Raw genomic sequence first — 22,878 nt, forward strand, 5'->3', positions numbered from 1 at the left:
AACATTTAAAATGGGACAAAGAACAAATATGGAAAACAACAGTAGGTAACACTTATTTTTCCTTTTTTGGGGGGTGGAGTGGGTGGGTCATGGGTCTTGACTCTGGGCATGGGTGTTTTCCCTGATCTCTTCAGCTCAAGGCTACCACCCAACCCCTGGAGCCACAGCCCCTCTTCCCATTTTTAGTGATTAATTGGAGTTAAGAGTTTCATGTTCTTTAGTGCCTGGGCTAGCTTTGAACTGTGATCCTCAGATCTCAGCCTCCTGAGTAGCTAGGATTACAGGCATGAGCTATGGCGCCCAGCTGACATTTACTTTTCTGATCCTAAAACTGTACTAAGAAAACCATTGTCAGACTATAAGAATGAAGTCTTTCCTGGACAGAATGTGTGTACAAAGATTAAAAAGATTCCCTATATTCCTCCTCTTCCTCCTCCTCTTCCTCCTCCACCACCAGCTCCCCCATCACACCCAAAAAGTGAAAGAGATCAATAGCTAAGCACTTCAGGTGAGAATAATAAACTAATGCTGATAGAAAATGACAAGTCTTCAAGCCTTCTGCACTGGATTCACAAAGTACCAAGTTGCTTAAGAGAAAATAAGAGAATAGCTTCAAACCTAATCTCTGAAAATCCAAATACCAGGAAATAATAGGGAATTTTGAAGGAAAGAGGTGTGTGTTTGGAATTATATATGCAATTATGTATGGACCCAGGAAATATACATACCAACTATGTTGTTCCCAAGTAGAGTGTGCTGCAAATTCAGCCTGGTTTAAGTAAAATAATACTCAATTAAATATGGTTTCAAGAGATGGGAGTGTGGGGGGAGTTAAACATTGTTAAATCCCACTAAAAAGATATTTGATGCTGATAAGTAGACAATATAGCTAGAATCCCCATTTGAAAGTACTCAAAATCTTTACATGGATGAGTTAAATAAGTACAAGATGTATCTAAAGATAATTATACTATAATTTCATGTTTCTTTACTTTTGTTAATAAAAGAATACATAATCATTATAAGTACAGAATACATATATAACTCAAAAATAAAATGTAAATTTCTTCGATGACTATTCATTGTTAATACCAAATTCAATTTTTTTTTTTTTGCCAGTCCTGGGCTTGGGCTCAGGGCTTGAGCACTGTCCTTGGACTTTCTCAAGGCTAGAGCTCTAGCACTTGAGCCTCAGCACCACTTCTACCTTTTTGATATGTATGTGGGGTACTGAGGAATCGAACCCAGGTCTTCATGCATTCTAGGCAAGCACTCCACCACTAGGTCAAACTCCCAGCCCTCAAATTCAATTTTTAAAAATAAAATATAAATGCTTTCAATTTTTCCTTCTACCAGTTGTAACATTGCACTGAACTTCCAGGTGAGCCACAGCTGGAGGTCCCTACATTTATTCCAAAGCACGACTTCCTAGGAAAGAGCTTGTTGACTGCATGTCACATGCTATTCCAGTCTCCTCAAAGTCACCACCACTGGTATAAAGTTTGACTGTTACAGAATCCATGTTTTACAAAGCATTTGGGAAGACTGTCCCTTGCATTTGAGGACAAATACAAGGAAAGTTGTTTTAACTATAGGCTTGGAGAAGCTGGAGAGACAGTGGGGTGCTTTCCTTAGCTAGACTTGGAGTTTTATGTAGCTCTGGGTAAATTCAATACTAAGGGCCAGATATAGCTAAGTGAGAGAGCACTTGCCTAACCTGTGCAAGGCTCTGTGGGTGTTGGATACCCAACATCACACACACACACACACACACACACACACACACACACACACACACATTAAGGGAATAAAAGCAGTAAAGCAAATCACTTCTGGGATCCAGTGTCATTGTGAACACTAAAACTGGGCTCTTTTGTGTTGCCTTTTGCTGGCTCGGGGAGAAGTTAAAAACACAGGAACATAAAACACGTGAACAGCACTGGCCTCAGGGCTTAGCTCTTTCCCAGCAGTGTGAAAGTTTAATCGGTATTGTCAATTTAGACTTCTCAATTACCTCTTCATCAGCACCAGCATGTTTGCTTTAAAGTTAGCAATAGAAGAGTTCATGGGTTGTGTGTATTTGCTTAGGCTTTCATTCTAAAACACAGTAAAACCTCTTGGTAAAAAAGATGGAGAGAGGGCCAGGAGTTTGGCCTAGTGGTAGAGTGCTTGCCTAGCATGCACGAAGCCCTGGGTTCAATTCCTTGGTACCACATACACAAAAAAACTGCAAGTGGTGCTGTGGTTCAAGTGGTAGAGTGCTAGCCTTGAGAGAACCCAAGGACAGTATCTAGCCCCTGAGTTCAAGCCCCAAGACTGGCAAAAAAAAATAGAGGTTTGAATGGTTTTATGGTATTATTTCCAACTTTTGCCTCCCATCCCCAGGTGATAGCTATGCCTGGCACACATTGCAGGTGTGTAGGGGAGTGAATGAGAAGGAAAGCAGTTGTCATGTTTCCTGTCACAATATCAGTGTTGGAAGACTGTTTTGTTTGTTAGTCCAGCCCTTTTGTAGAGAGTCTAGTAGAATGTTAATAGTTTGCAAGGTTCTATGTTTAAAAAGTTGTTACTTGGTTTGTTTTATGTACATATAGCTTGACTGTTTAGACCCAAATTTTTTGAACAAAATAAAAATAATAATGTATATTTGGTGTGTTTTCTTAAAATAGCATAGTGATTTGAACTTAATTTGCAGTTTCTTTTATTTATTTATTGTCCATTGTGGGGCTTGAATTCTGGGCTTGGGTGCTGTCTCCTGAGCTCTTCAGCTCAAAGTTAATGCTCTACCACTTGAGCCACAGTGCAACCTCTGATTTCCTGGTGGTTAATTGGAGATGAGAGTCTCACAGACTTTTCTGCCTGGGCTGGCTTTGAACCATGGTCCTTAGATCTCAGCCTCCTGAGTACCTAGGATTACAGATGTGAGCCACTGGCACCTAGCTTTAATCTACAGTTTCTATGTCTTCTGAATATGTTTTTGTTAGCACCATATATTCAGGAGTAATGTTTTTTTTCTTGTATTTTGTAATGTGAGGATTAAAGAGCAGATGCTTCTGAGCTAATGTGAAATTGTTGTTCTGACTGACTCTCCCTCCAGTTTCCTGGCAGACCTATTTCTCTGGCAGGCTGAGACTCCATCTGGAAAGTTCTCAGGGTGATTGTAACTGATCATTGTGTGCATGCTTTCCTTAGTGATTTTCTTCTCTTTTATTACTTTTGGAGTTATTTAACCCTCAGTGCTTTTAAAGTAGAAATGTATTACCTTATATGTACAACAGCTAAAATAATTGCTAAGGAGCAGCTAAAATAATTGCTAAGTTTCTTTAAAAAAATTCTTCCAGTAGTGTGCAACATAGCAATGGTGGAAAGTTGCAGTTTTGTGAAGAACCATTGACCCTGTGGGGTGCGCTGGTCACACCTGTAATCCCAGCGCTCGTAAGCTGAGGCAGGAAAATCAATGCCAATCTGGGATACTTTGTTAGATTGTGTCTCAAAATAATAAATACTGATCCTAAGGGAAATGGACTGTTTCTTGTTGCTCTACTGTAGTGTGGGTGTGTGTGTGTGTGTGTGTGTGTGTGCCTGTGCACTCGTGTGAGTGCATACCCATGTGCATGTGTACCAATATTGAGACTTGAATTCAGTGCCTTGCATTTTCATTTGGCTTTTTTTGTATAAGGCTGGTGCTCTGCCACTTGAACCACACCTCCATTTCCTGTTTTATTGCTGGTTAATTGGAGAGAAAAGTCTCAGGGATTTTTCTGCCCAGGTTGGCTTAGAACCTGAGATCTGAGCTTCCTGAGTAGTTAGGATTGCAGGTATTAGCTACCAGCACCTGGCTTTATAGCAGTGATTATTAAACTTACTTTAAAAAAACAAACAAAAAAATCCAATGATGTCTTGAGGATGAAATCTGAGCCTTTTCTTTCTTTCTTTCTTTCTTTCTTTCTTTCTTTCTTTCTTTCTTTCTTTCTTTCTTTCTTTCTTCTTTTCCTTTGGCCAGTCATGGGGCTTGAACTCTGGGCCTGGGCACTGTACCTGAGCTCTTTAGTTCAAGGCTACCGCCCTACCCCTGGAGCCACAGCCCCACTTACATTTTCTAGTGATGAATTGAAGATAAGAGTCTGTAGTGGCTGGCTTTGAACCACAATCCTCAGATCTCAGCCTCCTGGGTAGCTAGGATTACAGGCATGAGTCACTGCGCCCAGCCTGAAGCCTGCTCTTGATGTTGCTATCCAGCATCTGCCATTGGTCATTGATGGTTATTCTTTTTTTTTGGGGGGGGGGGAAGAAGAGAGGAAAAGAATATTATCTGAATGGTTAAACCAAAAAAGCGGGGGGGCGCTAAAAACTCAAAGTTTAATGAATGCTCTGGACATTTTCCCAGTAAAATGGCAGTGTTCCTGCAACATTTTACACACACACACACACACACACACACACACACACACACACACACACACACACACACACGTTTTGAAAGACTCTTGCACTAAATATGTTTTTCATTTGTTTTTGTTTCTGTCAGAAGTGGGGCTTGAACTCAGGGTCTATGCTCTGTCCTGAGTTCTTTTGCTCAAGGCTAGTGCTCTTCTACTTGGAGCCACAGTAGCACTTCTTATTTTCTGGTGGTTAAATGCATATGAGTCTTAGGGACTTTTCTGCCCAGGTTGGTTTTAAACCAGGATCTTCAGATGTTAGCCTCCTAAGTAGGTAAGATTATAGGTACGAGCCACCAGTGTTCAGCCACTGTGTGTGTGTGTGTGTATACATACATACATTTATTATTATTATTATTAATTATTATTATTATTATTATTTTGGTCAGTTGCCAGGCTTGAACTCTGGGCCTGGGCTCTTTAGCTCAAGGCTCTACCACTTGAGCCACAATATCACTTCTGTTTTTCTGGTGGTTATTTGGAGATAAGTCTCCTCATGGACTTTCCTGCCTGGGATGGCTTTGAACCTCGATCCTCAGGTCTCAGCCTCCTGAGTAGCTACAGGCATGAGCCACTGGCGCCTGGCCACTAGACATATTTTTAAGGGGTTGAATAGTTGGTGACATAGATGACTTATCAACTGGCCTGTATGTGAGGTTCACTGTTTTCTTCTGTGCTCTTTGGTACTCGTTGAAATTCTCCATAAGAAACAGTTGAAGACCACGAGCTCCTGCATGATAGTGTATTGCCGCCTCAGTAATCTCCTAGAAATTTGGCATCTTCAGGCTACAATTAGGTCCTGCAGAGATGGGAACCATGCTGTGAACAGAGACTGATGATCCTTAGGTGAGTGTGCTGAGCTTGGGCAGTGACAGCAAATGACTGAAGGAGCCATTTGTACCTTCTATCTGATTGAGCCCATTCTCATTAAATGAGATCTTCTGATGTCTTGGGGTTGGTCCCAAGACATCAGGCATAAGAGCTGTGCTTATGATGTGCAGACTTGTGTCCAATCATGCCACAGTACTGAGAAGTCCCATAAACAGCAAGGAAGTGGGTCTTACATGGATAGCACATGGCCTTTTCTCAGTCTTCAGGAAGTTCTGCTGCAGCAGCAGGGATACTGGGACCTAAGCAGAGGCATCAGAACCCCTTGGCTGCCTGCAGCCTGCCCATGCTCATCTAGTACCATGAAATTATGCCCCTACCTGGGGAGACTCTAGTAGCCAATACTTCCATATTTCAGAAGTATGTGCCCCTCCGGTACATTTCCTTTTTTCTCTCTCTCTCTCTTCCTTAGGTTTCCCTGTTTTATTTCTTCTACTGCTTTGAGTATCTGCACTACCATTTTTGCTGGTAAGACAAGAGGGACAGACTCAAAAGACAGTAAACAAGATGAATTTCAGCAATAAACCACATACTAGATTCCTATATTTCTCGTGGGATCCCAAAGAAATAAGGATGAGAAATAAAAATTCCTGCTGGAGTGTTTACAGTGTACTCAGCTGCTGAAATGTTCAAAATGCAATCAAGAAAGCAATTTAACACATTCTAATACCCTTAACGATAGTAATAATAACTAAGAATTTGACCAAATTTAAAGAACCCAGTGAATCTTTTAGGACCCCATTAAAGAGTCTAACAATCACCATTAACAAATGTACTTTTAACAGTTAATAGCTAATACAGTCTGTGTTTCACCACTGCTGTCCCTTGGATAGACCCGGAATTGAAAGGATGCAATTTGACCAAGGCAGGGAAAAAAAACTGATCTTAATGTTTCCTTTTTTTGTCCTGGTTCTCAGTACACGTGCATGCCACATATATTCATGCTATGAGGTTCTCTTGCTCTTTCATTATTTCTCAGTGTCACCAGCCAGTATGTGGTCACACATTTGGTTCACACACCTAAATGTCACGTTTCTCTGATACTCAGTGTTTATGAGAGCAAGTCCTTATGTTTCATTTTTTGTGTTATTTTGCCATTATTGGGATTTGAACTCAGTACCTCATGCTTATACTCTACCACTTGAGCCATGCCTCCAGCCCAGATTTTCACTGTTTATTTTGGAGATGGATGGATGTGTGTGTGTGTGTGTGATTGAAGTATGAAAAAATAATAAATCTTCATCCAATTATTGACTCAAACTACAAGTCTAAGCTTAAATTTTGTCGTACCACCAAAGGATGAGGATTCAGAGCTAAGTTATAAGAAGAGGGAGGCAGTAATGCTAGCATGCATAAGGTCCTGGACTCAATTTCTGTAGACAAAAAAACTCAAAAAAAAATCCCAAAATACCTCAAAAACTGTATTTGAGATACAGTATAAAATACTTTAATCATGAAAATTTTGTGCAAGTTGTCATATAATTCTCTAACCCATGATTTTAGACTTTATTTTTTAGTCAGATGTGATCTGTAGGAATGGTGTAGAACAGTAGAGATTGCATATGCCCCAGATTCTGTTACAGATAGGTCATGGTGAGCAATCTGCTAACAATGCTTTCTTATTTAAAGTAATTTTAAAGTTGCTTGCATAGTTTCAAGTTTTCTATTAGATTTAAGAAATCAGCAGTAAGCCGGCACAGCAACTCACGCCTATAATCCTCGCTACTGGAGAGTCTGAGATCTAAGGATTGCAGGGGGACACCAGCTCAGGCAGAAAAGGCCACAAGACTATTCTCTTAGAAAAGGAACTGCGGTACAAAGTGGTAGAGTGCTGGCCTTGATCAGAAAAACCCAAGGAGAGTATCCAGGCCCTCCATTCAATCCCCACCAAAAAAAAGAAAAAGAAAAAATCAGCAATGAAGTAATAGGTATGGTGGTGCATAGCTGTAACCCGAGCCCTACACACCTAAGGTAGGATGATCACGATGAGTTTAAGGCCCTCCTGGGTCTACTCCTATATAAAGAGACCCAGACAAAACAAAACAAAAAGGGCAATAAAACCATACTGGCACACCGTTTATGTCATTACACTAAGAACTTGTACAGATTTAAAGCCACCACAATACTTACTTGTTTTTAACATTATTTAGTCACATCGTTTATTGTATCCATTTATACAAGATGTTTAAGACTGGCTGGTAATTTAGTCATACTTTGTGCTTTCTTTTTAAAATTGAGAAGAGCAAAACTAGTCACTTCACAATGAATATTTCTAGATGATGATGCTGACTCTAAACTCAAAAGATGCACTGACAACAATCCTATAAGATACAAATATGAATGTAAAATTTACTCAGGCCTATTGATTTATACTTAAAAAATCATTTTCATTTCTTTAGTTAAGTACCACAAGTGATTCTTGATCATTTATGGCAGACATGGTATTTTCAGCCCAATTTGTTGGGATGTGGGGTTACTGTGTGACTATCCAGTTTTGAGGAGCATTTAGAGTCAAAAATCACAGGACACAGCAGGGAAGTTACAGACATAGGCAGCATAATCAGGTCCTTAGACAGCACAGCAGCCAAAGCTCTCATGGTCCTGGCTCCCCTGCTTTTTCCTTGCACGTACACATTCCTTTCTTTTAAAGAAGCAAGTAATACGCAAGTCCACCAAAATTCCGAAAGTCTGTTTGCATAGTGCTCCAGCACTAGATATTATAGAGTCATTTTCATCACAGATATTTTCTTCACTCTGGGTCAAGACGAGGCAAAACGGGAAGAATAAGATTTCCAAATGCAGAGTCTTGAGTTATGAAGTAGCCAGATGAATGTGCATGAGCATGCTGAGCAAAATTAAAAAACAAAAACGCAAAAAAGCTAGTAAGAGCCATGATTTCTAACCATGTCATTAGAATTATACTTTCTGAATGCTTGAGGTCAAATTTATGTTGTAATCTATCTATCCTGCTAATTTTGTTTAAATACACAGGAGACAGTAACAGAATTCAGATGAACATATTACACCAGGTACTCTTTTGTCATCCCCATGATTTCCCCTGTTCTTCTCCCCGGTCAAAAGATGGGCTGAAGATACAAACTGCTCTGTTCCCTAGAGTGAGGAAAACCAGCACTGTAGATCGCAAAGTACACCCTAGGAGCTGGGGGAGTCAGTGATTAAAAAATACCAGCTTTTTCAGAGAATGCTGGAATGTAATATCACTAAAAAAATAAGGACTTTTAAAATCATCTGAAGTTCATAATGTTCCTTCCAATTCTGGGATTCTAAGTTTTAAAAGCATAGGCAAGCGGGAGTTTGGCCTAGTGGTTAAAGTGCTTGCCTAGTATGCATGAAGACCCGGGTTCCATTCCTCGGTACCACATACATAGAAAAAAGCCGGAAGTGGTGCTGAGGCTCAAGTGGTAGAGCTCTAGCCTTGAGAAAGTCCAAGGACAGTGCTCAGGCCCTGAGCTCAAGCCCAGGACTGGCAAAAAAAAAAAAAAAAAAAAAAAAAAAAGCATAGGCAAGCCAGGCATTAGTGGCTCACATCTGTAATCCTATTCAGGAGGCTGACATCTGAGGATCATGGTTCAAAGCCAGCCAGGGCAGAAGAGTCCCTGTGAGACTTTTTTTTTTTTTTTTTTTTGCCAGTCCTGGGCTTGAGCTCAGGGCCTGAGCACTGTCCTTGGACTTTCTCAAGACTAGAGCTCTACCAGTTGAGCCTCAGCACCACTTCCAGCTTTTTTCTATGTATGTGGTACCGAGGAATCGAACCCGGGTCTTCATGCATACTAGGCAAGCACTTTAACCACTAGGCCAAACTCCCAGCCCCCCCTGTGAGACTCTTATCTCTAAATAATCACTCAGAAACTGGAAGTGGTATGGCTCAAGTGGTAGAGCACTAGCCTTGAGCACAAAGAGGGTCAGCAAGCAGGCCCTGAGTTAAAGCCCCACAATTGACAAAAAAAAAAAAGAAAAAAAAAATCATAGGCAATTACATTATACCTACCAAAAAACATGTCTGGTCCAAAGTCTCTGGGAAACTTAGATGATCCAAGATGAATATTAAAATTGTTTACTCTCTGGGGCTAGGAGTTTGGCCTAGTGGTAGAGTGCTTGCCTAGCATGCACAAAGACCAAGGTTCGATTCCTCGGTACCACACACATAGAAAAAAGCCAGAAGTGGTGCTGAGGATCAAGTGGTAGAGCTCTAGCCTTGAGAAAGTCCAAGGACAGTGCTCACGCCCTGAGCCCAAGCCCAGGACTGACAAAAAAAAAAAAATTGTTTACTCTCTGAAGAACAATGTTTTCAAACTGATGGAGCATCTTGTTCCTAATACTCTGGTAAGCGTGGTTAGCTTTTAAACATTTTCCCATACAAATCATGCTGACCATTTAAAAAAAAAATCCAGCTGTGTGCCAGAGACCTACGCCTTTAATTCTAGCTAGTCAGGAGGCTGAGATCTGAGGATCGAGGTTCAAAGCCAGCTGAGACATGAAAGGCAGAGAAACTCTAATCTCCAATTAACTACCAGAAAACTGGAAATGGCTCTTTGGCTCAAAGGTTAGAGCCTTGAGCTTAAGAGCTCAGGGACAGCCCAGAGTTCAAGCCCCATGACCACCACCACCAACAACAACAACAAAAAGCCAGGAGTGTAGCCTAGTGGTAGAGTGCTCACCTAGCATGCATGAAGCCCTGGGTTTGATTCCTCGGTATCACATACTCAGAAAAAGCCAGAAGTGGTGCTATGGCTCAAGTAGCAGGGTGCTAGCCTTGGACAAAAAGTGTCCAAGGACCTGAGTTCAAGCACCAGAACTGGCAAAATATTAATAATAACCAATAGGACTACCAAATTAGGTAGTCAAATTTGAAAAAAAAAATACAGACATGTGTAATAATAAGCTAGTCTGCTCAGTCCTCTAGGTTCTATCCATCCAAATATTCTAAACTCTTTGTTTTGTGCACAAGCGGTCCCCTGGCAAGGTGCAGCACAGAATCAATCATGACAACATCGACTCCATAAAAGATCCTTTCATTACTGTTCTGTCAGTCCTTCAAGTCCTTTAGGCATGACTGAACATCAGCAAACGACTACAATTATGTGTGGAACATTTTTATTGATATTGCTCCATTAGAATACAACATAACTACTGTGCTAGCTTCTAAGACCTGGGAAATCTCCAATGAGCCAAGGGTGTTAGTTCCACTTTGCTCACCTGCAAAGCTGCCTTCTGCTGGGCAGCAATATGCTGCTGCTCAGCATGATCCCGGAAGTCCTTGTTGAGAGCAGGCCTGGAGAGTGCAATGCTAAAACAGAACACACGATGACTTAAGACAGACAGCTTTTGTGTGTGTGTGTGTGTGTGTGTGTGTGTGCGCGCGCGTGTGTGTTTTCATTATAAAATATTTATTAAATTGGCACTTTTTATAGCAGTAAAATAATTTTTTTAAAAAACTAAGGTTTGGGCCAGGAGTTTGGCTGAGTGGTAGAGTGCTTGCCTAGCATGCACAAAGACCCAGGTTCGATTCCTTGGTACCCCACATACATAGCAAAAAGCCGGAAGTGGTGCTGAGGCTCAAGTGGTAGAGTGCTAGGCTTGAGAAAATCCAAGGACAGTGCTCAAGCCCTGAGCTCAAGCCCAGGACTGGCAAAAAAACAAAAACAAAAACAAAAACTAAGGTTTGTTAAGTGCCAGTTACTTATGCCTGTAATCCTAGCTATTATGCAGTCTGAAATCTGAGGATCATGGTTCAAAGCCAATCCAGACAGGTAAGTCCGTAAGACTCTTATTTCTAATTAACCATGAGAAAACTGGAAGTGGCACTGTGGCTCAAAGTGGTATAGCACTAGCCTTAATCAAAAGAGCTCAAGGACAGCACTCAGGCATTGAGTTCAAGCCCTACAACTGACAAAATAATAATGATAATTATAATATGTTAATATTGGTTATTTGTATACATTAGGAAATGGTTAAATCAAGTCTTTGTCCCTTCTTCCATTATCTATAGTAATTTAGATGAAGAAAGCCTATGCTATTTACTGAGATTTCAAGTGATTTTTTTTTGTTTCCTGTTTAGAGACAGGATCTAGCTACCATAGCTTAGGCTACCCTCAAACTAATAATCATCTCCTAACTCCAGGATTTCACGTGTGTGCCACCACAGTTCTCTACTTTCAAACAGGTTTGAGGTGCCACCATCTACTATAATACTTAATAGCATTAATTTGAAAACTGTTAAATCACATACTCGAAAATAAAATTATATTGTATGATTTGAAAAAACTGAGATAATCATGTTCCACAAAGCTTGAACTGTTAAGAGTAAACTGTTACCTATTCACCTGATTCTAGAGCAGTTTCTAGGTATGAAGCTCTGGGCAAAGCAGTAGGGGCATGAAAATATACAAGACAAGCTCATAGACGAGAGCAATTCTGATGAAATGTGATGCAGGCCATAGCAGAGGTACCAATAGAGCCTATTCACACAGCTAGCTACTGTTACAAAATTCTGATCTTGCCGGGTGTAGTGGTTCAGGCCTGTAATCCTAGCTACTCAGGAGGCTGACCACCCCGGGCACTAAAGACTGTGAGACTCTTATCTCCAATTAATCACTCAAAAAGGGAAGTGGAGCCATGGCTCAAGGGGTAGGGTGGTAGCCTTGAGCTGAAGAGCTCAGGGACAGTGCCTAGGCCCAGAGTTCAAGGCTCTGACCCACAAAAAAAAAAAAAAAAAAAAGACTGACTTTATCTAACAGAAGTAGTACACCTCAAGAGTATTGAGCAGCATAGCACCCAAAAATAAAATACTCAATACCTAGCTCCAGGATGATTTGTTGAAGACTGGTTCTGCATAAGTAATTTTCTTTTCTCTTTGTCCAGTTCTGCCAAGATTGCAACTCTATTTTTGTTTTGAAAACCTAAAATAAAATAAAACGGTGGAGGTGGGAAATAGGAAACATTTTAGACCTATTTGACATACCTAAACAACTAGTACAGTGCTTTCCTCTACTGTCTCTCTTCCAGCAGCTTCAGGAGAAGATAATAATAAATACAAATGCAAATATTAGTAATTGAAGACTTTTATTAAGACTTAATTCTAAATACTTTTAACATCTAAGCTGTGGATTATAACATTTGTTGGGCCCCAGTACTGCAATCAAATCTCAGTATACAGATTATAAGCCCTCAATTTAGGTCTCTTTGTAAAGCTCCTTTTTTATTTTTTGTTCAGTCATGGGGCTTGAACCTGAGTGCTGTCCCGGAGCGCTTTTACTCAAAGTTAGCACTCTATTACTTGAGCCATATCTACAATGTTTTTTCTGAGGATTAATTGGAGGAAAGAGTCAGAGGAGGATATTCTTGGGAGAGGGTCACAAGGGCTCAATAGCTACGTGCATATGATCATATAAAATAATGCTTATCGAAATGAAGCCTAAGAAATGGAAATGAAAGCTGGACACCAGTGGCTCATGCCTGTAACCCTCGCTACTCAGGGTGCTGAGATCTGAGGATCACGGTTCAAAGCCAGCCCGGGCACAAAAGTCTGTGAGACTCTTATCTCCAATTAACCACCAGAAAACTGGAAGTGATGCTGTGGCTCAAATGGTAGAGCACTAGCCTACCATTTGGAAGAGCTCAGGGACAGTGCCCAGGTCCAGAATTCAAGCCCCACGACCAACCAAACGAAAAAAAAAATGGAAACAAGGTGCTTCATTTTATTTTTTTGCATTTTTTTCCTCCTGTTTTTCCTCTCCTTTGTCACATTTTATTTCTGTACCTTTAGTCTTTTATGTAAGTTTAACTGATTTGAGGAGGGAAAAAGGAAGCACAGGAACAGTGGGGCAAAAGGTAAACTGACTCAGCACTGATACTCACTAGGCACTATATTGGAAATGAGCTAGACAATTTGAGAGGAAGGTGGGTTTGGAGGGAAAACAGTGGAAGAAAATGAGAAAAGGGATGACACTATCCAAAAAGAAATTAGTCAATTCCTGACTTATGTAACTGTGACCCCATTTTATACCACCCTCACATTAAAATTTTTCAAAAAGAAAAGAATCTCATAAGCAGACTTTCCTGCTGTGTTGGCTTTGACCTGTGATTCTCAGATCTCAGCATACCAAGTAGGCAGAATTCCAGGAGTGAACCACCAGATCTCGCTTAAAAGCTCCTTCATAGAGAAAGAGTTACTAAGAATACTCAGGTAGAAACAATATTTCTTTTTCTCAACTACTTTTGTTCTGAAATGATACAATGTTTCAAAAAATAAGTCAAGCTGGGGACAAGCTGCTCATGCTTGTAAATCATTATCTACTCAGGAGGCCAACATCTGAGGCTCTCAGCAAGCCCAGCAAGAAAGTCCATGAGAGTTTTATTTCCAGTTAACTATCCAAAAAAAAAAAAAAAAAGCCAGATGTGGAACTGTGGTTCAAATGGTAGAGCACTGGCCTTGAGCACAAAGGCTAAGCCCCTGAGTCCAAGCCCCATGACCAACACCAAAAGCAAACAAAAAAACAAGTCAAAGAACTGCATGCAATTGTCTAGAAGGTAATTCTGATAAGTTGTTATACACATAAATAAAATAGGAAATTTTTAGTGTAGGAAATAAAATAGAATACATCCATTAAAAACTAAAAATTTTGGGAAGAGGGGCTGTGGCTCCAGGGCTAAGGCGGTAGCCTTGAGCTGAAGAGCTGAGGGACAGCGTGCCCGCCCAGATTTCAAGCCCCATGGCCTACAAAAAAAAAAAAAAAAGAAAGAAAAAAAGTCAATTAGGGGCCAGGAGTTTGGCCTAGTGGTGGAGTGGCTTGCCTAGCATGCACAAAGACCCAGGTTCAATTCTTCAGAACCACATACATAGAAAAAAGCCAGAAGTGGTGCTATGGCTCAAGTGGTAGAGTGTTAGCCTTGAGAAAGCCCAGGGTGCCGGGAGTTTGGCCTAGTGGTTAAAGTGCTTGCCTAGCATGCATGAAGACCCGGGTTCGATTCCTCGGTACCACATATATAGAAAAAAGCCGGAAGTGGTGCTGAGGCTTAAGTGGTAGAGCGCTAGCCTTGAGAAAGTTCAAGGAAAGTGCTCAGGCCCTGAGCTCAAGTCCAGGACTGGCAAAAAAAAAAAAAAAAAAAAAAAAAAAGAAAGCCCAGGGCAGTGCTCAGGCCCTCAGCCCAAGCCCAGGACTGGCAAAAAAAAAAAATTAAAAAAAAATTAAAAATTTTTGCTGAGAATATGCAAGAGGGATTTCCCTCTGCTGGTATCAAATAGTAGCTACATGACAAACAAAATTGCTGACAAAAGAATAATAAAAGCCAAATGATCAATCTAAATTAACTTACCTGTAGATTTGATGTTCTTTAGAGGCTTGACTACGAGTTAAATGTAACACTAAAACTAGCGATGATCTTATTTTAACAGTTAAAAAGAACAATAACCAGCAAATTATAAACCTCAATTCTCTGAGTTATTAGACCAAGATACTTACATTTTCATTCTCATTTTGACTATTAATATGTGATTTTTATTAACATGTTATCTCTCCTAAATAACTTCTCTCAGTTTTCAGCTGTGAACATGTGTGCATGCGCATGCTGAGGATAAACATGTTAACTTGTTTTTCATCTGAACCATTATAACTTAATGGTAAAAAGAAGAGGTTAAAGACCAAAAGGTAGTGTTAACTAATGACAGTTCTTATGACACATAAATCATATATGGTTGAGAGAAGAGAAAAGTGTTGGTTCTAGTTCATAAGTTATCCACATAACTAGATTTTTTTTTTGGTTTTTGTTTGTTTGTTTACATTAAAGGTTAAATATCTCTTGTTTGAAATGTGTAGGACTAGAAGTATTTTGGATTTTTTTAGATTTGGGGGATAGACCTGTGTCTAAACATAGTTCACTTATGTTTCATAGACACCTTATAAGCACAGGGGGGAAAAAAGGCTATTTTTTTTTTTTTTACAATATTTTGTCAGGTGGGATACAAGTGCCTATAATCTCAGCTACTCAGGAAGCTGAGACCTGAGGATTATGGTTCAAAGCCAGCCAGAGCAGGAAAGGCCATGAGATTCTTATGTCCAATTAATCATCAGAAAAATCAGAACTGGTGCTATGGCTTAAAGTGGTAGAGAACCAGCTTTGAGCAAAAAAGCTCAGGGACAACCCCCATACTGAGTTTGAGACCCATAACTGACAAAAAAAAAATGTGTCTATAATCTTTAATATGTCCTAATTACAACTAACAAACTAAAACACTATCATCAGACTTCTAATTTCCAACACTAGCACTAAGTTGAACTATCCCTGACACAGACATAGTGATAAATTTTGGACAATTATTTTGATTTTTTTTTATGTTTTTTTTGAGACTGGTTCTTATCCAGGTTCACAGTCCTCCTATCTCCATTTCCAAAGTATATATGACCATACTCAGATGTGCCAAGTATTTAAAACTTACTATCTGAAATCACTGGAGACTGACAAAAACCAGACAGAAACTGCAACTGCTGAGATTTAGGAACTGGTAGTGTTTTGCCTCAACTACTTCCAAATCTATGAACAGGCCAGATAGCCTTGCCTGTCTACCTTGAGGTATCAGAGATCAGAGCTGAGGGCTTAGAAAGTATAGGCAAAACATTAGGGGAAAGACGTAAGAGATAGAAGGAATGCATATGAAATCCACCTGGAGGCCAAGAGTTTGGCCTAGTGTGTTTGCCTAGCATGTGCAAAGACCTGGGGTTTGATTCCTCCATACCGCATACTTTGAAAAGGCGGAAGTGGTGCTGTGGCTCAAGTGGTAGAGCACTAGCCTTGAGAAAGCCCAAGGACAATGCTCAGACCCTGAGTTCAAGCCCCAGGACTAGCAAAAAAGAAAAAAGGGAAAGGAAAGGAAAGGAAAAGGAAAAGGGAAAGGGAAAGGGAAAGGGAAAGGGAAAGAAAGAAATCCAACTGGAATGTTTTTCCACAGTTACACTTCACATATATGAAGAGAGTCTAGCAATGATAATGCAGCAGCTGAGAGCTGGAGGGGAAAAAAAAGCAGTAAAATTTTAGCTGCTGCTCAATACAAAGAACATAAGAGTTTGGAAACTGAGTTGTGGATAGCTATGTGCTAGAATAAGAATCACATTTCAGAAGAAAACAGAACCCAGTGTCTCCATGATGTATTAGTCATAATATCTAGTATCCAATAACAAAGCATTAGTTATAGAAAGAAGAGAGCATGACCTATAGACAACAAAAACCACCATCAACAGAAACCAACTCTGAAATGACCTCTGTGGGGTAATTAGCAGTTAAGGACTTAAAATCATCTAGTAAAAATATGTTCAAGGGCTTAAGAAAAATAGACATATAATAAATAAAAGGAATATTTTAGAAGCTCAATATCAACTCCAGAAAAGAGCCAAATGGAAATTCTAAAGCTAAAAATAACTGAAACAAGATGTTCCCTGTACTGAATTTTCAGCAGATTGGAGTTGGCAGAACAGTCAGAAAACTCCAAGTTAAAATATTAGGAATTATACAATCTATAACACAGAGAAAGTACTGAAAAATATGAAAATAAGAAGTACATAAGTAAATAAGCTAAGCCTCTGGGCCAATGGCAAGTAATCATCCTAGAACCCCATTCTCCCAAAAAAACAAGATCTAGCCCTTAAAAATAATTGTACAGTATTATATGAAAATGTTCCAAACTTGTGCGAGACTTACATGCCAAAATGACTCAAAACCACATGCAAGAAAATCACTCTGAGGCATGTCCAAGGCAATTTTTTTTTTTTGGTCATGGGACTTGAACTCTGGGCCTGGGTGTTGTCCCTGAGCTCTTCAGCTTAAGGCTATTTAGCCCTACCCCTTGAGTCACAACACAAATCTGATTCATCTCCAAAGACTAGCAAAATGCAGGAACTAGTAGAGAATGGTTCAAGTGGTAAAGTGCTAGCTGTGACCAGAAAAAAAACAAAAGCATAAGGCCCTAAATTCAATCCCTAGTTTAAAAAAAATAAATAAAAAGAAAGAAAAAAGGAAAGGGATATATCAGAACAGAAACAATTTAAAATAATGTGATGATAGAGCAAACCTAAAAATTAAACAGGAGTTTGTTCAGACTTGATAATCTAGTCGGAGGACTGCAAGTTTTCAAGCAGGACCTATTTACAAAATGAGATATAATACTTTCTACTTTTGTGAAACATTTTAAAATTAATTCCTTGATAAAAAACATATGTTTAACTTGATTTGATTAGTGATATCAATACCAGTGAAATGTTTCTAAAAGCTTTTAGAACTATGCAGATAAATGCCTGATGACTACAGATCTGGGGTTATAGCTCAGTGCTAGAGCAATACCAGAGCATGCACAAATCCTTAGGTCTGATTTCCAGCACTGAGTGCATGCATATGCGCACGTGCGCATACACACACACACACACACACACACATATTAAAATTTGGGACAATTTCAAATTTGGGAGTTTATTTTACTATTTCTAAATACTAAGTAATTGAGTTATACCCCATATTCTCTAAGTCAAATACATTTACTGTATGGGGAAAAAGTTCTTGATAATACAGAAATTTTAACATGTGTTACCTTGTCCTGAAGGGTTTGCTGCCATATTCCCTTCTTCTGCTTTAATTATGTTTAGTGGCAACTGATCAGCACTTTATAGTCATCTGAAAAAGAGACATGTATAAAAGACACAATATACAGTTGTCAAGAACAGTGAGCCTATATGCAGTTTACTTACTTCAGAGAGACATATTCCAAAAACAGACTTAAGTCACAAATGTAAATTCAGCAAGCGTCTCAAGCATATTCTTGAGAACCACTTTCTCTACTTACAGCTGTAATCTCTATCACCTGAGTCATATCTCCAGTTCTTGCTTTTTAAAAAAATTACTGTTATTCTTTTTTGTATTTAATTTTTCCATATATTTTTATTGTAATGAATAGAAGGGTTACATTATATTCACCAGACAGAAGGTACATTACTTCACATACATTGATACCCTTTCTTATGTCTTGGTTCCCATTTCTCTCCCCCAACCCCCGCCCCTCATCTTGTTTTCCCCCTTCCCTATCCGATTTCAAATAACCAAATATGCATATATACAATATATCAGAAAAAATAGGGAACGCTTCACAAATTTGCGTGTCATCCTTGCACAGGGGCCATGCTAATCTTCTCTGTATCGTTCCAATTTTAGTATATGTGCTGCCGAAATGAGCACTTACTGTTATTCTTAAGGTATTGTACAGGGCTGGGAATGTGGCCTAGTGGTAGAGTTCCTGCGTAGCTTGCACAAAGCCCCGAGTTCAATTCAATTCCTTGGTACCACATACACAGAAAAAGCCAGAAGTGATGCTGTGGCTCAAGTGATAGAGCACTAGCCTTGAGAAAGCTCAAGCCCTAAGTTCAAGCCCCAGGCCTGGCAAAAAAAAAAAAAGTGATGGACAGAAGAGTTACCATTTCATAAGTCAGATAATGAATACTTTTTTTTTAAGTCATGGAGCTTGAACTCAGGACCTGGGGGCTGACCTTGATCTTTGTCACCACTTTGAGTCACAGTGCCACTTTCAGTTTTCTGGTGGAAAACTATTCCTATCCGTGAAGATAGGAATCTCACGGACTATTTTTGAACTCTGATCTTCAGATCTCAGCCTCCTGAGTAGTTAGGGTTACAGGCATGAGCCACTGGCAACTGGTTTATGAGTGCATTTCTCTTTAGACAATGTCACCTCTTCCTTTGCTTTCCCCATTTCCCCTTTCTCTGCTTTTTTAAAAATGTATTTTTTGCATGTAGTTACACAAAAAGGCTGCAGTGTCAGTTTATAAGTATACCGCATCTCATTCATTGCCACCCTTCCACTGTTCTCTCTCATTCTTTTCCTTAAGTTAAGTAGTCAGCTCCCAGTGTTTCTGGTTTACTGGAGATTTGTCTGCCTGTGATGACTTTGAATCTCAGATCTCAGATCTTTGAACTTCAGTGTAGTCCGGATTTAGGCAAGAGCCACCAGCACCCAGCAGAACACTGCTTATTCTTGAAGGCCGTAACACTAACGTTTAGAAATATTCTCTTTAATATACATCATTAGGTTGTATTTACCAAATATACTAACCACTGAGAGCCTCCCACAGGACCACAATACTAGGAAGGAAAGTCACTCACCTATGGCACTTCTGCTTCCATTTAAACATTACTAGCAACTACTGTATTTGCTGAAAGCTAATAAGAAAAATGAGCCTACCGTTACCAAATACCTATTCTGCGACATACGCTGTTACTTGCTTGAAATTAGTTCTTTTATTTATTTATGAGCACTTTATACTTCTGGAGGCTATTCGCAGGGTTAGTAAGTGTAATTCTAGGCTGCTACCTTCCAACGTCAGCATTTTTATACTAGGCTCTGGGTAGATCCCCAAATAATCAGACCCTGTTTCTACTCTCAAGGAACCCAGAATTCTCCAGTTGAGGGGGTGGGGGTGGACTAAGGGAGAGGAGGGAATCTTATCCAAGCAATCATACCAAAGCAGCTTATGAAAAGGTGTGCACAAATCCTCCAGAGAAGGAAGACTGCAAGTCGGAGGCGAGCCTGGGCTACGCAGAGAATGAGACCCAGCCTGATACAGGCACGAACGACTCTACTGGAGAGATGCTCCGGTGCCTTCAGGAGAGCCCGGGAAGGGTCGAGGCCCGAGGCTGGCTCCGCACAGGAATTGTGGATGGTCTCCTGCGGCTGAAGCACAAGGGAGGCGAAGCCGGGTTAGGACCAGCGGGCATCATCGGCATGTGGCATGGGGATGGGTGAGAGCTGGAATGGGTCCCGACCCCACCAATGAAGCCAAGCTCACAGGATGCCAGTGGCGTCGCCAGTGAGGTTGGTGGGGAGGCCGCTTCCCGGTGGCAACAAAGACAGCAAGCCATCCGGATGTCCACACTCCTCCATTCCCCGGCATTACCGGGCGGTCCTACTTACCAGGGACGCCAGGATGCCCGGGAAACCTCACCGTCGCGCCGCAGCTGTCAAGGGGGGCGCGACCACTCAGAGCCAGGAAAAACCACAGAACCGCTCATGGACTACAACCTTCCCGCCCGCGCTGCGCTTCCGCCTCCTGACTGACGTAGACCCGGGAGAGCGGAAGTCCCGCCTTCCGTGTGAACCCAACAGTCTCTGGTCCACAGCGATTCGCATTTTGATGGCTACCTCCGAGCGGACGTGTTTCTCTTTGATAGAGAGACAGCCGAAGAGGCTCATGGGAGATGCAGGCAGCCCGTTGGGGCGGGGCTGTGGGCGGAGCCTATAGGCAGGGGCGAAGCGGACAATAATTGGGTCCCTAGCACCGAGATTTGGTTTTTAGGACTGCCACCCGTGTGGCAGGACTTGGAACCCCGCGAGTCCACCTCGGCTGAGCTTTAGAAGGAGGCTAGGTTTACGTCTTTCACAGCCTTGACGGATTGCAGTCTAAACACACGCACAAATTACAAGGATATTTTTCAATTACTTGAACAGAAAGCTTTTTTTTTTCTGCTGTGTAACCAATTTGGATATTAAAAGTGAGTGTGACACATCTTAAAAATGCCAAGACGCTACTAACGGAATCACCAGACCAAGCACAGGAAATCTACACGTTTGTCTGAACTGTGCATTGGTATGTGTCACTTGTCCCATAGTTGTTAACACCTTTATGTGTTAACAACTTGAATATGAGTCATTGATGTTTGCTCAGGGTGAATATTATAATGCATAATTTTGTTGTGCATGCATCCATAACAATGAAATTTCAGCACCAAGCATTTAACTACTCCATAACTAGCAACTGTTGAGTGCCTCCTATTTGCTAGATGCTCCAAGAGTAACAATTAAGCCCTGTCACTCCCTAATTTAAGCACAAAATGGAACTGCTGTTATGACAAGTAGTAAGCTGCGACTCAATAAATGTTGGCTATTGATATTATTATGAACAATGAAAAATCTGTGTTGTGTTGACTCTCTTGGTACTTGGTCAGTAGATCAGCTGACACATACATGGACCCTACATACATAGTTAAGTCCATGACAAAAGAAGCGTAAATGACAAGGTGATGACACATAAGGAAATGCCAGGTAGCAGTTTGTGAATGTCCTTATCATAAAGGAATCTTTAAAATCAAATAAGTGGAAGTTTGAGGTGTTTGCTATACTGGCTATGTAGTTCGGTGTAACAAATTACCCTGAAAGCTAGTCATTTGAAATAGTAAACCTTAATTATCTTACATTTTCTCATAGGGCTAAGCAGCGTAGGTGAGTATGATTAAGGATCTTTGCTGGAGCAGCGGTCATCAGAGAGCTTGATGGGTAGAAAGACCTGCTTGAAAGTTCACTTACATGGCTGATGGCAGGAGGCTTTTGTTCTGTACCAGAAAAGTCTTTTCACAGTTGCTCATGACATGGCTGGTAACTCACATCAACATCAAGTAATAATCAAGGAGTGATCCTTCCTGTCTTTCTTCTAGGAAGAAAGACACTTCGTTGTCCCAGCTGGTCTTAAACTGAGGGGCTCAAGTGACCTTCCTTGCTAGGCTGCTGCCATAGCTGGGACTACAGTGTGTGTACTAGGGCCATAATATGTGCTCACAAATTTCTAATCCACAGAAACTGGGTGAGATAATATGTGTTGTTTTCAGCTATTAGGTTTAAGGATAATTCATTGCATTTCAACGTGTAGCTAATACATTAGGAAGAACAAAAAGCTTTTCCCCCTATCTGTTCTGCTACGTTGTAGAGCAGGGCTCTCCCTGGCCATTGTCAACCACAGGATTATCTAATCCAAGGAGATGGGTGGATTCCTTTGGAATTAATTCTCTACATGAACAATGATTTTCTCTAGAAAGAAGGGTTTGGTAAAATGAAGCCAAGAGCCAAAGCTTCCCATTAATATGTCAATAGGTGGCAGCAGAGAGAAGAGAATAATGTGCCACAACTAGCTGTCTCCATAATCAAAGAAAAAGAGCTTTGATGTGGCACTGAACAGTTTGGAACTCACCTTGTGGATGCTAACAAGAGCGGAGCTTCCTCCCCTACGCCTATACTATGATTGTGTGAGGTTAGACATGAGAGTATTTCCTATATTACAGGAAGATAAGCTACTATTGAAACGATTCAGTTAATCAGAAGATAGATGCTTGATGGTTCAGTGGAGAACTTGTTTACTATGAAAAGAAAAGATCTAGAAACTTAGGGAAGTCAATATCTGTTGTGGACTCCTCTAACTATGCCAGAACCCCACATACATTTTCTGAATACCAGAGTTTGAGAGAAAAACAATGATCACCTTCCTATTTTAAAGAGAAGGGGACACTTTACATAGCAAAGTACCTTTTCCTACATGCCACCACATGTGAAGCTACCTTTATGTTTATTATAACAAGGTCAAGAATGGTTAGAATGTGGGTCATGGTCATATGCTGCTACTGCAGACTGAGGACCCTTGCTTATTTGGGTGGAGTCCAGTTTGCAGGCCAACACTGTGACAGACAAGAGATTCATATCATTTCTCCCTCCCTA

At 40.6% G+C, this 22,878-nt stretch overlaps 1 protein-coding gene and 1 non-coding gene across 2 annotated transcripts; both read right to left on the minus strand.

Annotated features, from left to right (window-relative positions):
- Positions 1 to 6,839: 6,839 nt before the first annotated feature.
- On the minus strand, positions 6,840 to 20,493 carry Inip (INTS3 and NABP interacting protein). Its single transcript, XM_090330442.1, has 6 exons — positions 20,311 to 20,493; positions 19,860 to 20,070; positions 17,923 to 18,005; positions 12,145 to 12,247; positions 10,545 to 10,635; positions 6,840 to 8,172 (listed from the first exon to the last, which is right to left on the minus strand). Exons 3-6 carry the CDS (start codon positions 17,945 to 17,947, stop codon positions 8,077 to 8,079), a joined length of 315 nt encoding a protein of 104 aa, XP_090186568.1. The 5' UTR covers positions 17,948 to 18,005; positions 19,860 to 20,070; positions 20,311 to 20,493; the 3' UTR covers positions 6,840 to 8,076.
- On the minus strand, positions 18,457 to 18,563 carry LOC150065797 (U6 spliceosomal RNA). The gene has a single exon (XR_016535049.1). It is a non-coding gene; the product is annotated as a U6 spliceosomal RNA (small nuclear RNA).
- Positions 20,494 to 22,878: the final 2,385 nt, after the last annotated feature.

Source organism: Megascapheus bottae, chromosome 3, assembly GCF_031878675.1.
Source record: "Megascapheus bottae isolate mThoBot1 chromosome 3, mThoBot2.hap1, whole genome shotgun sequence".
NCBI lineage: Eukaryota > Metazoa > Chordata > Mammalia > Rodentia > Geomyidae > Megascapheus > Megascapheus bottae.

Excerpts from the sequence above, each read along its gene's own strand:
- Inip (XM_090330442.1), bottom strand. The coding sequence starts at position 17,947 with ATGGCAGCAAACCCTTCAGGACAAG. Across the intron at positions 10,636-12,144 it reads ACAAATCATCCTGGAGCTAG|CATTGCACTCTCCAGGCCTG; the intron begins GTATTGAGTATT and ends GTTCTGTTTTAG. Across the intron at positions 8,173-10,544 it reads AGCAGAAGGCAGCTTTGCAG|CATGCTCATGCACATTCATC; the intron begins GTGAGCAAAGTG and ends AATTTTGCTCAG.